Here is a 16,451-nt window from a genome sequence, read left to right as displayed (position 1 = left end):
CTTGGTTTGTTGGGGTTTTTTTGGTAAAGAATGTCTCATATTATACCGCTATATTAAAGGAAAACTTGCTTGAGTTGAATTTGGCAGTTTCAACCTATAATGTATTATCATGCTTCCTTTTAGTCTTAACAAGCTAATCATCACAGAATCACAGAATCACTACAGTTGGAAAAGACCTGTAAGATCATCAAGTCCAACCATCAACCCAACACTACCATGCCCTCTAAACCATGTCCCACAAGATAAGAATCCTCTCCCTTTTTCATCATTAATGATCCAAACAGAGAGAAATCTTTAGAGTGCCATGTCCTTATGAGGAGCTCGTGACAGCAATAATTGCACTTCTTGCAGGCCTGCATTTATTCTAACCTCAAAGAGGTCCCTTGATTCTTCATTATCACTGAGATTTACCATGGAATCTATTGTGCCATTGTGTCTGTACACATAGCTGCTATTGTGCCCATAAAATGCTTTAAATCCTTCAGAGCAGGAACATTATTCATCTAAGAGCTTTGTAGCTTCCTCAGGATTCCAGCCTTCTGTAGCCAGTGCACATAGTGCAGAGGAACTGAGATGTCCATGTGATACAACTCAAGTCCATAGACACCACAAAGACAATCTATCCCCAAAAGATCTAGCACTTTGTGAGAATGAAGAACTTTACTGCAGCTCATCTAAATTCCAGTTCAAAAATATCTCTAAACCAATGTAGAGTACATAGAAAACATCTGTAAACTTGTTAGGAAATAGTCTTTACTAGATAAAATATGAAATCACTCACCTTATTCCCATATATGGAAAGACAGAATTCTTAAAGCTTATTGAAACTGTTTTTTTTTTTAACTAGGAGAGTTTTAGGCAATGATATATTTAGTAATTTGGGGTCAGTTCTTTAAGAGCTCATCTGAAACTAGTAAGTTGATTAAATCTTCTTCAAATTTTTGTAAAAATTTTGAATTTCAGAAAAATTCTCAAGTCGTCATTCTCATTTTAAAAGGCATGTGGGGAAACAGGAAAGAGATGTAGCAGAAGACAAACACGGTTGTTCAGTGCCTAAAGTGTGGGACCTATGAGGAAAAGTTGAGCCAGCCGGGCTTGCTTTGTATTAGTCCCTTCAGGGGACCTGGACTTTAGTAAAGCCTTTGACACTGTCTCCCACAGTATTCTCCTGGAGAAGCTGGCAGCTCATGGCTTAGACAGGTGCACTCTTCGCTGGGTAAAAAACTGGCTGGACAGCTGAGACAGAGAGTTGTGGTGAATGGAGTTAAATCCAGTTGGCAGCAGTCTACAAGCGGTGTTCCCCAGGGCCCAGTTGTGGGGCCGGTCTTGTTTAATATCTTTATCGATGATCTGGATGAGGGGATTGAGTGTTCCCTCAGCAAGTTTGCAGATGACACCAAGCTGGGCAGGAGTGTTAATCTGCTTGAGGGTAGGAAGGCTCTGCAGAGGGATCTGGACAGGGTGAATGGATGGGCCAAGGCCAATTGTATGAGGTTCAGCAAGGCCAAGTGCCGGGTCCTGCACTTGGGTCACAACAACCCCGTGCAATGCTACAGGCTTGGGGATGAGTGGCTGGAAAGCTGCCCTGCAGAAAAGGACCTGGGGGTGCTCATTGACAGACAGCTGAATATGAGCCAGCAGTGTGCCCAGGTGGCCAAGAAGGCCAACGGCATCCTGGCCTGTATCAGAAACAGTGTGGCCAACAGGAGTAGGGAGGTGATCGTGCCCCTGTGCTCGGCGCTGGTGAGGCCGCACCTCGAATCCTGTGTTCAGTGTTGGACCCCTCACTACAAGAAGGACATTGAGGTGCTGGAGCGTGTCCAGAGAAGGGCGACAAAGCTGGTGAGGGGTCTGGGGCACAAGTCTTATGAGGAGCGGCTGAGGGAGCTGGGGTTGTTTAGTCTGCAGAAGAAGAGGCTGAGGGGAGACCTTATCGCTCTCTACAATTACCTGAAAGGAGGTTGCAGAGAGGTGGGTGTTGGTCTATTCTCCCGTGTAACTAGCGATAGAATGAGAGGAAATGGCCTCAAGTTGCTCCAGGGGAGGTTTAGACTGCATATTAGGAAAACTTTCTTTGCTGAGAGAGTGGTCAAACATTGGAACAGGTTACTCAGAGAGGTAGTGGAGTCATCATTACTGGAGGTGTTCAAAAAATGTGTAGACATTGCACTTCGGGACATGGTTTAGTGGGCATGGTGGTGTTGGGTTGATGGTTGGACTTGATGATCTTAAAGCTCTTTTCCAGCCTTAGTGATTCTAGATTCTGTAAGGGTTAATAGAGGGCTATATAATAATAACTTCAAGGGCAGTTGCACAAATAACAGAACTGAATTCCTCTTCTTAATGTTAGATGATATAATAAGGGGTAACGGCTGAAAGTTACAGCTTAGGAGATTCAGATGGGATTGTGGGGTCGGGGTGTGTGTGTGGGGGGGTGTGCCGGGGGAACACTACAAGAGTAGTGCATCACTGGAATAGGCTGTCCCAAAGAGTTTGTGGAATTTCTGTCCATGCTTAGAGGCGTTCAAAACTCAGCTAGAAAAAGCCCTGACTAACCTGTTTTAGCACTGTTGATAGTTCAGCTTCATGCAGGTTTGACTACATGACCTCCAGATATCATTCTGCTTTCCAATCAGCGTTATAAGATCCTCTGAAAATTACCACTTTTACTTTTTTTTTCTTACCAAGCGTAGAAAGTGTCTGATAGGTGGTAATAGCCTCATAAAACTTTCCAGTAAGTACTTCATACGTAATGGGGGCTACTAAGCTTAGCATGCCAATACAGACAGAATATAGTAAATGCATCAAGTTGCTTCTAAAACCTTTAAGTGCATCTATCAGTGAAAGTGTGAGTTACATAGTTACATGACAGGGGGCACTTAATAGTAAACAGACACTCCATTTTGCATCAGTTTGATATTTAATGCAGTTTTTGGACTCATTAGAATTATGTTTTATACTGCCTAACTGCTCCATGAGCTCTTTTTCAGCACCTGAATATTCTCTCATCGAATGCACAATGTAAGATGTGTTTGGCTAATTTAGGTATCAAAGGAGACAGCACAAATCTCATTAAAATTTCTCATTAGCTGCAGTTCTGACCCCCTGAACATACAAACCCCAGTGCCAGGATTTGAGGCATTTTGGCAAAAATGATCCTCCTGGTACTGGCTGTGGAGCTTCAGAAAAGCTAAATTTCAGTAAATTATCCACTGTTCTCCCCAGAGCAGCTCAGTAGCTACAGACGCTTCAACAGAAAGACTACTCTACATTAAAGTGAGTAACCAGACTGAACTCACTGTCATAGCAGTATCCATGGAGGCAAGGGTTAGAACTGCACTCATTGACATTGATCTCACAACGTGGACCTGCAAAGCCCTTCACACACTGGCACTGGAATCCAAGGGGAAAAACGTCCAAATTCATTTCTTCTATGCACACAGCTCCATTCTCACAGGGATTGCTGGCCTCACAAGGCCTAAACTCACAGTTCAAACCTGAAAAGGAAAATGGCAAAGCTGTCAGTGTTTAACTAATGAACATATCCCTGCAGCTGCTGCCTATTATGAGCTGTATTTTCTTTATATCCCTGGTTAAAATTGAGTTGGAGAGTCTCAGAGATACATATATATATATTACCATGCAGAAACATTTATTTGCTTTGTAGAATTACAAATAAAAAAGACAATTTTATCTGTTTTGTTTATATAATTACATTGCATTTTAAAATCGTAATAGCTATCTCAATATATTTTATAGTTTTTCTGTTTACCCTTGTCTTCTAAAACAGCTCAAAAAGTGTATTTAAAAATAATTAATTAATTTTGTTTTGAAGCTTCCTGTTATTTCTTCCTGATATCCTGTTGTCACAGCTACCATATGAACTGTTTATACATTAACCCATAATTCTGAACGTGAATGAAATGCAAGTAACCTTGTATAATTGTTCTGCTTGCAGTTTGTGACTACACACAAATTCTTTTACTGAAATTATGTATGTATTTAATAATGAGTGACTGCCTCCATCATTTATAAAAATTCTGTACAATGGAAAATCTCACACGGTCTCTTTCTACTCTTTCATAACAAACACTCTAGTGTATAACAGATTATGTGCGTTTATCTGGGCTAATCAAGGAACTGTGTGATGACGATCTTGCATCACAGATGCCCTCATCTAAATCTTTAATTTGCAATAAATAGATCAAAAAATATGAAAAGGCCCTTTAAAATTAGTCTTAGTTTATTACAACATAAGCAAGACTGATTCATGTTTTCCAGTAGGGAAACTTGAAATTATGTGGGCAGAGAGAACAGAGATCAAATGGGTTTGGGTATGTAAAGCTGCTTCCTGTTTCCCTCAGTGTTGCTGAAGGCAAGCCTATTCTTTCAGGCTTAGTTTCAGACAGAGCTCGGTGACTTTCAGGGCTGCAACAAATGGTGCACAAGTTCCTCTGAGCCCCTTTGAAGCCCATCTGCCTTTCTGTGACTGCTGAGACTGGGCTGTGTCTATGCTGCGCTTTCTAGTGGAGCTGCCCAGGGTGTGTTGTACTCCAGGCCCTCTGCCCACTTCACCAGTGCCCTTGCCCCAGCTCTGGTTGCCCAGCCATTCCTTCCTGGAGCAGCTTCTCCCTGCCCCAAAAACCTCCTTCTTCCTTAGACAGGCTGTAACTTTAACCCAGCAATGGGCAATGTGACACTACAACATAAAGCACTTGGGTAGTCATGTGGAAAATAAATCCATACAGTTATGTAGTGGTGGGTAGACCTTGGCTGGCTGCTACATGCCCACCCAGCCACTCTATCACTCCCCCTCAACAGGGCAGGTGGAGAAAATAAGATAGAAAACCTTGTGGGACAAGATAAAGGTAGGGACATCACTTACCAATTACTGTCACAGGCAAATCAGACTCGACTTGAGAAAAAACGATCGAATTCATTGCCAATTAAAAATAGAGTAGGATGGTGAGAAGCAAACACAAAACTAAAAACACCTTCCTTCATCCCACTCTACTTCCCAGGCTCAACTTCATTCCTTCACTCCAGACTCCTCTACCTCCTCCCCACCTCTGAGCAGTGCAGGAGGATGGGGAATGGGGGTTGTGGTCAGTAACAGGTCCATAACAGTTCCCCTCTGCCCCTCCTTCCTCCTCACACTTTTCCCTGCTCCAGTGCGGACACCCCATGGGCCACAGTTCCTGCCAGGAGCCTACTCCACCATAGTCTTTGGCAGAGGCTGCAGGGGAATCTCTGTTCCAGCACCTGGAGCACCTCCTCCCCTTCTGTGCTGGTTTTGGCTGGGGTAGAGCTAATTTTCTTTATAGTGGCTAGTATGGGGCTGTGATTTGGATTTGTGCTGAAAACACTGTTGATAATACAGGGATGTTTTAGTTACTTCTGAGCAGTGCTTGCACAAAGTCAAGGCCTTTTCTGCTCCTCACACCACCCCACCAGCGAGTGGGCTGGGGGTGCACAAGAAGTTGGGAGGGGACACGGCCGGGACAGCTGACCCCAACTGACCAAAGGGATATTCCATACCATATGATGTCATGCTCAGCATATAAAGCTGGGGGAAGAAGAAGGAAGGGGGGACATTTGGAGTGATGGTGTTTGTCTTCCCAAGTAACCATTACGCATGATAGAGCCTTGCTTTCCTGGAGATGGCTGAACACCTGCCTGCTGCTGGGAAGCAGTGAATGATTCCTTGTTTTGCTTTGCTTGCCTGCGCAGCTTTTGCTTTACCTATTAAACTGTCTTTATCTCAACCCACGAGTTTTCTCACTTTTACCCTCTGATCCTCTCCCCATCCCACCTGGGGGGAGTGAGCAAGCGGCTTTGTGGTGCTTAGTTGCCAGCTGGGGTTAAACCATGACACCCTCCTTCTTCTCTGGCCTTGGTGTCTGCAGGGTTGTTTCTCTCACATATTCTCACTCCTCTCTCTCACAATTCCAAGCGCAGCATTTCTACCCTTTCTTAAACACTTCTCCACAGAGGTGCCACCACTGTGGCTGAGGGGCTCAGCCGTGCCCTGCGGTGGGTGGGTTGGAGCCGGCTGGAACCGGCTGTGTCCGGCACGGGGCAGCCCCGGCCTCTCCTCACAGGGGCCGCCCTGCAGCCCCCCCGCCAGCGCCTGGCACCTGCACCCGGTACATGAGGTAAGCCATGTTCGGGAGATGGATAGTAGTACTGAGAATTTTCAATTTCTTTTCAGGCTCAAAATTTCAGACAAGAATTCCTGACAAAGAATCAGCCAGAGTTACAGGTCACCTATAGTATATGGCAGCTTTAAATTTGTTGACCAGTTGCTAACTAACAGAAATGGCAATTCATACAGATTTTTTAGATAGAATTTTGGGGAAACTGAATCAGTTAAGTGGTTAGCTTATTCTGGAGGAATATATTGAATGTTTTATTGTGGTTTCAGAAGAACAAGACTTTTAACTACAGCATAGTGGTTGAGATCAAGATGCAGTGCTGCTTAGTGCCATTCTGTGACTTGTTTGAAAGCTTAAAATTCCTTAAATTTGTAGGATATGGTGAACGGATAAAAAACACTCATTGGATAACTTCAATATTAAGGTGTCCATGAGACTGAATGTTATTTAACTTTAACCTGGACAATGTACTTTTATATTTACTGAGATACGCTGTCAGTAAAATGATTTGGGCTCTGCTATTAAAGAGGACGGTCAGGCGCACAGTTATTATACGCTTAGTATTGGCTGCCGTCAACTGAACCTGCGTATCTCCTCCTTTGCTTGTACTGTCATTATAGAAAAAATTTTGTTGGCCTATTACACATCAGCTGTCTTCCTTTGTTTTACTTTTAATCACATAGTAACTGTTAATCACATAGTAGCACACTGGCTGTGAACAGGCCTTCTTCATAATAATGAAACACGCACTGCCCAAAATGTCAGCAGGATTTTAGGTGAGCTGATTCCTTACTGTAAGACAGAGTCATCTAAGGGCTGAATTCTTAAGGCTTCTAATAGCAAAAGTAACAAGTAGGAACAGAATTGAGGTAAAAAACCTCAACAACACTTTGACTCCAGTAGTTATGCTGATAGAGGAGAAAAAGAACGGCACAAGTTGTTCCCTGTCTTTATGTCACCAGTGGTCTCTCTGGTGCAGGATGATCCTGCCATAGGCAGCTGACACTCTCAGAACTGGAATTCATGAAATTGCATAGCAAAAGTAGCCATATGGCACATTGAGATTTTGCCCTGAAGTTTTCATCTTTATGTCACAACAGCTTGACATGGGTGACAACCCTGCTGATTCCTAAAGTGGAGTTCATGCCCACATGAATAAGCTTAACACATGGCTCACAATCGTAAGCGGAACTGTCAGATGATCCAGTAATGCAGTACTTGTTTTTCTTCTGTGTTGACGGAAGAACCTTTAAACAGATTTGCCCATCCTCTTACAAGCCAAATGTTCATGGAGGTAGGCATTTCTGGTAGATAAAGCCAAAGCCGTGCCACAGTGCATCAGTTTCCACCTACTGTAGTATTCTTCTCCAATGCTAGATACCGCTACTTTTTGGATGAGAGCATAACAGAGTTTTGGTGAACAACTGGAAAATAGAGGCAATAAGAAACAGTGAGGACATATGTCCTGAAGGCCACAGGTTTATAATATTTCCAAATATTTGTCCAGTATAAATAGGACTGTGCACAGTTCTGTCATATGAATGCTAACGAATTTTAAGTTTTTGATCTCAATATCTTGTGGCAAAGTTTCATGAATTAGCTATATATTTCACAAAAGTATTACCTCTATTTTTTTTTTTTTTTTAACTCTCAATATACTCCCAGAATCCTGGCTTCTATGTATGATTTTTATTTCAAACATTTTGCTCTGCTGATTCAATAACATAGCTGTTTTTTTCTGCCTTTTCTTTCTACACTGTGTGTAGAAAATTGTATCATTGACCAAAGAGTAACTGAACAACTTTTGTCTGGTCTCAGCCCCTTCAAAAAACAGTGATCTTCAAAGAACTATGAATAAAAATGTATTTTTCTTATTCAGAAATTCATAATTTATTTTAAGCTTCAGCTGAAGATGATTCTTACTATCTCAAACACAATTTCTGAGAAGATTTTTGGAAACGTTTGAAGTGTAAAAGGTTCAAAGCAAACAGACCCAGAAAGGAAGGTGTAGGGGTAACCTGCACTTTCAGGTTCTTCTGTTGCTTTCATAAATTTTAATACGTATTGGCATATTTATCACCTCAAATCCATTAAGTGATGATAAGTTTTGGGGTTTTTTTTATGAATGCTTGGATAAGATGTCTTTCATTGTGTGCTCTGAGAAAAGGAGCCTATATCTGTCTTCTCTATTAGGTCATATTAAATAAGTGTCAGACTGCTGTTAGGTCCCCCTGAAACTCTCTTTTCCAGGCTGAAAAAGCCCAGCTCCCTCACTGGTGGAAAAACAGCAGGAAAAAGGCATTGAGTATCTCAGAATTTTCCATGTTCTTTGTCAGTTCAGCAATCTGATCTCATTTTTCTCCATCTTTCTTTGTTACTGGTAGACCTGCAGAAATCTTTCTTGTTGACCTTCAGTTGCCTTGATGGTTTTAGCTCCAGTTGCCCTTTGACTTTCCTAATTCTGTTCCTGTGTGACTGTGTGCCTTCTGGATAGGTAGCTTACCATTGTGCCTACCTTCTGTGCACTTCCATTTCTCTTCAAGCTCAGTCAGGAGTTCTACATTTGACCATTTTTCTGCCACATCTGCTTGAGTTCCTCCGCATTAGAAAGAACTGTGCTTTGAGGAAACTGTCCTTCAAGGTATATCAGTGGGCCTGTGATAAATCAGTCTTCCCTTCAGTGCAGTCTCTAAAGGGAACTTGCCAAGCAGATCCCTGAGCAAACCGAAGCCAGCTCACTGAAGTCAAGAATTATTCTGCTGCTTGAATTTCTCGTTTCCCTTAGGACTGTAAACTCCATCATCTCACTGCCATTGTTGCCAAAGCTGTTTTTGACCTTTACATCCCAAACCACCTCTTGCTTATTCACGAATAGAGAATCTAGGTAAGTACCTCCCTAGTTGCCTCACCCCGCAATTGTTTCAAAAAACTGTACTCAACATGGTCCAAAAATCTCCTGGTTTACTTGTGTCTTTCCATGTTGTCTTTCCAGCAAAAGTCAGGGTGGTAATATCCCAATGAGAACTAGGGCCCGTGTTCATGAATATTTTTCCAGTTTCCTAAAGATGACTTCGTAAACTTTTCTGGATCAAGCTGTCTGTAGCAGACACAGACCACAATATTTTATTAAATGGTTCCCTTTTCATCCTGCCCCGTCAACTTGAGCAGTGCCTCACCATCACCCATTCCATAGCAAAGCTCCATGCATTAAAGACACTGCTTTGCATGAAGTTCAGCACAGCCTCCTCGTCCTCGTGCCTGTATTTCCAGAGAGCTTGCATCCATACATTGCAGCATACCAGTAATGTGAGCTATCTCACTGTGTGTGGTGTTCTTCTGACAGGAGGCTGTAATTCTGAGAAAGCACATAGACGTCTTACTCCTTCTGTCTTTCCTATGCTGTGTATGTATGTTGTGTGCAGGCACTTGCGATGGGCCCCCATTTGCACTCCAACGAAGTGTGATGGCTTCCTTATCGTGCTTTCCCACAGGCAATTCTTTCCAGCTCCACGTACCTCCACTTCCCTTTAGGTTTTTCTCTGCATTCCCTGATGAATGTAGTTTAAAACTCTCTTCACAGAGTTACCAGTCCTGTTGGCAAAGATGCTCTCCCCTCTTTTTTTAGATTTATTCCATCTTTCCCATCTTTTTTTCTTTTGCTCAAAGAGAGCCCCATGGTAATAAAAGATGATGTCTTGCCTGTACCACTAATCAGATATTAAACCTCAGGATGTTTCTATTCCTACCAGCAGTGCTGTGGAAAACTCTGGCTGGGCCCCCACAGCTGCCTTCTTGCCACTAGAGTCCAATAGTCACTTTTGATACGCTCAGGGTCTCTGTTAGCAGTATCACTGGTGCCTGCATGGACAAGCAGCAAAAGGTAGTAATCTGGGCATCAGACAAGCTTTGGCAATCTCTTTCCTGCATCCTGAATCCAGACCTCTGCCATGCAAATAAACCTCCTCAGAGATCAGATCTGGTCAACAGGTGGGTGGCACTCTCCCTCAGAGAAGGGAGTCTTTATTGTCAACTATTGCTTCATTTTAGTGGTACTGGTGTGTGTGTACGTATCAGTCTCAGACAGCTTACATGCCTCTCTGGATGAAACTGACTCTTCCTCACCTGTTGTCATGGCCCAATACTTATTCCATAAGTGAACCTCTGTAGGTGAAGAGAAAGTCTCCTTCAAGTTGTCAGAAGTAATCATCTTCCAGCCTCCACTGTTGTAGCGTCTTTGTCTCCCCCGTGCCTGAGCGTATCCTTTACCTATCCTTCCCCTCACCTCCAATCCTGCTCCTGTGGTATCAGGCTTTTGTCCCTTCAGGGTCGCTAAGAAAAACCTCTTCATCTTCCATTTTGTCATCACTGATGCTGTGTAGCCTGTTCTTCCTCCCCAGCTCGTTCCCCTGGCAACATGGCCACTCAACCAGGATGCATGTCTGCCTGGTAAGGAGCTCACGCACCTTCCTCCTACGCTGTTCTGCAAGCAGGAGCATGGGTTTATACCTCTTCTTCAGATTCTTGCTCAAGGTAGCTCGCCAGAAGGATATGAAATCCAGTGAAGTTTGTACGAATTTGAAATTACACCAAAATTACACCAAAATTTTTCCCTGACAAAAAAACCTTTTCCCCCCTCTTTAAGGAATTAGGGGAAACGTAATTTACTGCTTTTGTTCTAGCTATAGTAAAGTGAAACAGCACAAAGCAAAAAATATTTACATTTATAAAGAATGGTAAATTAAAATCTGGTCTTAAAGTTGATGACATAGGTTAACAATCCTATTTACCAAATGAGGCCAAAACATGTGGTATAATATTAAATGCTAGTAGTATTGTAAACAGTTTTTTCACTGCCTTCTTTCAAGCGACCTTCACCACTCTTTAATTAGAAATTCAACCTCTTTTTCCTCCCACCCAGCTTTCCTGCATGTCACTGCATGGAAAATCTTTTTCTGCTACTGGCAGAAACGGCAAAGATTTCATTCATATTCATACTGGAAGACTGGGAAAACAAAAAGACAAGAAAATAATAAGACTGTCTCCCACCCACTCGGTCCCTTTCCCTGAATCAATTAATTTTTAACCATCAGTGTTGAGAATTAATAATTTAAAAGACCATTCCCTCACTCAGAGGATCACAACTGTTTATATTATTTTAATACAATTCTGAAAATAATTCATTATTAAATAATTTATTATTAATGCTAATCAATATAAGTAACAAGAAAACAAGACAAGAAAGTTGGCTGATTTAAAGTAGAATTTTTATGAAAAAATGCATATCCACACAAAGATTAATGTTCGATAGTAATAGGCAATGGTGGTTACATGTTAGTGTAATGAATGCACTGTTGCTGTTGCTCTTATATCAGCATTTTTTTACAAAGCTGTAAATGTATGATTATTTGGATAAATCAAGCAGCAAACAGGTTATAGGTGAAAAAATTCTTTATTAAAGTAGATTAATCAGAATACAGAATTCATGTCTTCTGCATTTTCTCTTGTAAAATATGTTAGAGAATTTTTGGGCAAATATCTAAATATTAAATGTTTAACTGTAGCTGATTAATTTGAATACGTCTCTTTTTTACTAAATATAGGAAAGTTCTCACTTGATCTCGTAAGTTTCTGAAATAGTAAGTCTGTGATTGTTGACAGAAAGAAATGTTGTGCCAGGGAAACAGTTTATAAGCTGTCTTCTCCCACTGACATATTAGGATTTTTAAATTGGCCATCACAGAGTAAAAAGATAATACTCACTCAACACAGTTAGCTGACAAAAAAAGAGAAAGAACGTATGCCCAACAGCTCAAATGTGAAGGGATCAAAGACAGAAGTTCATTAATGAATTAACAAATTCAGCACGTTTTTCCAACCATGCTGATTTCCATTAGACAAGTTTAACCTTTTTGCTTGTTTAATTCTTGGCTATATTTTTTTGATTAAAAGAATAGATTGTCTTTACTTTACTAGACAATTAAATGCCTCTCTATTAGAATAAACCTGCACAAACCCCAAAAGAATATGTGCAAATGATTAAATTACACAGTCAGTTGAAGGACAATTTCCTTCTCAGTGGCACAATATATTGGATTAAATATTATACTTCTCTATATATATATGGAATCGTATACTCATAGCATATACTATGCTTTTCTATTAGCATACAATATATATCAAATAATGAATAATCTATTTGGAAAATCCTCTTTTTGTTTGTTTAGGAATGAGCAGCATAAAGCACAAGTCTTATGAGGAGCAGCTGAGGGAACTGGAGTTGTTTAGTCTGCAGAAGAGGAGGCTGAGGGGAGACCTTATCGCTCTCTACAACTACCTGAAAGGAGGTTGCAGAGAGGTGGGTGCTGGTCTCTTCTCCCAAGTGACTAGCGACAGGACAAGAGGAAATGGCCTCAAGTTGCACCAGGGGAGGTTTAGACTGGATATTAGGAAAAATTTCTTTACTGAAAGGGTTGTCAGGCATTGGAACAGGCTGCCCAGGGAGGCGATTGAGTTACCATCCCTGGAGGTTTTTAAAAGACGTGTGGATGAGGTGCTTAGTGACATGGTTTAGTGGTGGGCTTAGCAGGGTTAGGTTTATGGTTGGACTTGATGATCTTAAAGGTCTTTTCCAACCTAAATGATTCTATGATTCTATGATTTTATGATACTGCATATTCAGAAATGTCATTCTGCTAATATTAGTCAGTTTTCTTTTCTACTGTGTTTGCTTATAATACTTCTGCAGTAGAATCTCTAAATATCATAAATGAACACTGAAAATAATTTTTTTTGCTGAAAAAGGCTCTTCTGTTAAAGGTACTATTAAAAGTCAAAAGCATAATTTATAAAAACTACATAGAAAATAAATTACCTGAGATAAGTTTTCATTTCTTTATGTGAAATTATTGACATTTATTTGTTTGTTTTATTTGCTCAGCATAAAACTGTACATGAAATATTTTGATGTGTAGTACAGAATTCTCTTATAATCAGAAATGGCATCTCTTCAATGCTGTTATTATTTTTGGAAAATAATTTGATAAAAAAGCCATTTGCTACTAACATTTTAAGGAATTAAATCTGACAACAGCTTTCAAAGTCAGCATTTTGCTCTAAAAGTACGGACTGAATCAATGACAAAATACATCTGATTGCAAACTGCTGGCATGATTATGACAATATAGTGAAAATAAACTATCTATGGCTAGTACCAGAACAACAAGTGTGTTGTTTGAATGGCAATTTCTTAAGTAATATCAAGTAGTCTGGTACTGGTGTTAAATATGCACTCATGAGGATAGAAAGCTCTCAAGACAGACCAAGTGCTGTCATTGCCAAGTGGTCCATGTGGGGGTTTGGACAACAGGGGAAGAACCAACCAGGTAGCAGCACCTACCCTTGGGCACCAGACTGGGGTCAGAGCAAGTAGTTGCGCTGTGAAGTTATGAAGCGAGTGTCACAGTCCCAGTTCTACTAGGCTGCTCTGACGGAAACTGTGATGCTGATCTGGTCTTTGTATCTGATCTTTTGACACTGGCTAAATAAAAGATTTTTTAAAAAAAAATATTTTATTTTATTGGGATCCAGCTCCAGTAACCTGATGGCACTGGTATCATTGGATTTCAGTAGCTCTGCTTAGAGTCTATTCACCATTGTTATAAAGGCACAGTAAGGCTATATAAAAACAAAAAAAAAATTCCCCCAAATCCCTGCTCCCAATCTATATGCAACTTCTTGTTTTTACCAAGACGGTTCTTTTGAAATTAGTGGATACAATAATTTTAATTTAAAAAATTATTTGATCACTTCAGAGAAATCTGTGTTTTGGTTTTCATCAACTTTATACAGCTCAGTGACTCCCACCCCCAAAGGCTTTCATAAACTTATTGTAAAATCCCAGAACACTAATGAGCAGTAAGTTAGATGCCTAAAATTTGAGGTCCCTGCAACCCTAAAGATTAAACATCTTAAATCTAAGTATGAAAATATCTCTATTAAAAGTTCAAAATTGTCATTTTCTATAACTTTGAAAAGTTCAGAGGTACCTCTAAGCTTATTTTATAAGTTTATTATTTATAAGTTTATTTTATAAACTGCCTGCTTAGCTTGATCTACTTTGTGGCATAAAAAAACAGAATGCCTCCACAACTGAGATGATTAGAGGCTAGTAAATGTAAATAAAAAACCAGAAGTACCCTGGAAATGGATTGGAAGAAAAAAATACCGGCAGAAGCATGCATGTATTGATATTACTTGAAATTAAGCAAAGTATTACTTTAACAGTTTAAAAACATAGCAAATTCTTTTCTTTTAATTCAAATTTATAGCAAATCCATTCTTTTCCTTGGAATGCAAATTCTACTTTCCATGAAAGGAATTGCTTTGTGATTCTATATATAACCTGTGAAAAGGCATTTTCTAGTGAAATCCATACTAATTGAAAATCAATAAGTAAGTTTGTTTGGTTTTTAAAGGAAGGATGTTTGAAATGCAATACTTAGCACTTTTCAAGTAAAAAACATTTCCTTTATTGTTTATGATAATGCAGACCATGCAACAATGCTGGAACAAAGCATGAGATAGACCACATCACAAACTTTAAAATGAAAATCACACAGAGATGCATATATCATTGATCCATACCTGTGTAAATTTCTGTAAAAACAGACAAAACCAGAAGTTTAATATATTATTTAGGTGCATTTTTTTCTTTTAAAATAAACAAGTTGATAACTATGAAACAATGAAGATATGTCTGTATCCACATCTGTGCATTTCACATTTCAACATAAAAGCATGCTTTACTCTTTCTCAGAAAATAAAAGAAGAATGCTACTAAGGAAAGCAATTACCACAAATTTATTTCCTACTGAAATATATAGGAACGCTTTTCTTTTCATTCTTTTATCTTACCTTTTTTTACTACATCACAATTCAACTGAAATTACTAATATATGTGCAAAACTTACAGAAAGCTGGTATCAAACTCAGTTTTTCCTTATGGCTTAGGACCTGTGGGTGTTATTTCCAGATATAGTAATGGTCACCTTTAGTTCAGGTGTCCAAATCCTTCTGTGTTTTGAGACCTGTTTTCATTTTTGTAAAATTTGACAGATTGGCCATTATTTATAGCAGCTGATACAAAGATTATTATTCTATTACTTTTATTTGTGTATTGGCAGATGACCCTACACCATAAATAAGCCTGCCATGTAGAAAAATAAAGCTTCAAACATTTGTTTCACCAGGAAAAAAAACAAACCAAAATTTGGTAAACTTTTCTTTGAGCAACAGCAATGCCCTCATAATTTGTAGGGCAGCCAGGGAAAATGCAACCATGTTTTAAGTCTTTGAAAAATTGTGGTTTGCACATACTTTCTTGTAAATTAAGGGCCAGATACATACAGATTCTCATTTGCAATGAAAATACCTTGTATCATCTACATAACTTAAATCTCCTTCCTTTAACCAAGGTTCTTGTACACCATTCTCACAGAATGTCTAATGGAATTCAACCCCCTTATCTGCTGTAGATGACTGGATTTACAGATGCGTTATTCCCAGAGTATTCACGGCTGTAAAGGCTTAGAAAATTTTTCTTGTGGATCAAGATGTGTCCCAAGGTGCAAACTGAAAGCAGAGCTGAAACTACAACACATACCTCACTGAATTTGTATGGACAGACTTAAGCAACCAGGGCTTTTAGAGATGCCTTGGTGTTCTCAGTGCTGTTCTGGAAGGCCATGGGTCTCCTACAGATCTTGTCATATCTGCCAGACCCTTGTGGATATCTAAGGTACCCAAGAGTGTCTAAATTGGCACTGGAAATGACTAGGCAAAAGACTCAGTCTCTGAATTGTTTCATTTTGTAGGCAGAAACACCTGGATTTATGTTTCTAGATGTCAACTTTTAGAAACAATAGAAAAATCAGTAGAAATACCAGAAAAAAAATTCCAAAGTTCTGCAGTGAGTTTGTATATAAGCCCACAGCAAGTCCCAGTTCATACTGATTTCCACTTAGTCATTGCATAGCCTTTTAGACTAACCTCCTTTATTGCTTAGAAGCAATGCATATTTTCTAGGTAATATACCACAAACGTGGCCACTCTGCTTCTCTACCCACAAAAAGCTCCTATGTGATGCAAAGTGCCCTTCATACCTCTATGCACCAGTTTCATTTTTCCCCTAAATAAAATTTTATTTGGCTGTTCAGTGTCAAGAGTGGCAAAACCACATATAAACTGATGTTGAATGGGAGATATTCTTTTATGGGCTAACACAGAGATATGCTAGAA

General features: G+C 39.9%; 1 protein-coding gene across 1 annotated transcript in view; it reads right to left on the bottom strand.

The window, feature by feature from the left end:
- The window catches only part of EYS (eyes shut homolog), a 939,662-nt gene that overhangs the window by 626,081 nt on the left and 297,130 nt on the right, over window positions 1-16,451 (bottom strand). The window contains exon 19 of the mRNA XM_059831070.1: window positions 3,300-3,497. Within this exon, the coding sequence (XP_059687053.1) occupies window positions 3,300-3,497 (198 nt within the window). The remainder of the gene's footprint in view (window positions 1-3,299; window positions 3,498-16,451) is intronic.

The sequence above is a fragment of the Gavia stellata genome, chromosome 2 (genome assembly GCF_030936135.1).
Source record: "Gavia stellata isolate bGavSte3 chromosome 2, bGavSte3.hap2, whole genome shotgun sequence".
Taxonomy (NCBI): Eukaryota; Metazoa; Chordata; class Aves; order Gaviiformes; family Gaviidae; genus Gavia; species Gavia stellata.
The sequence above is the reverse complement of the archived record's forward strand: the minus strand, read 5'-3'. Positions and strand labels throughout refer to the sequence as shown.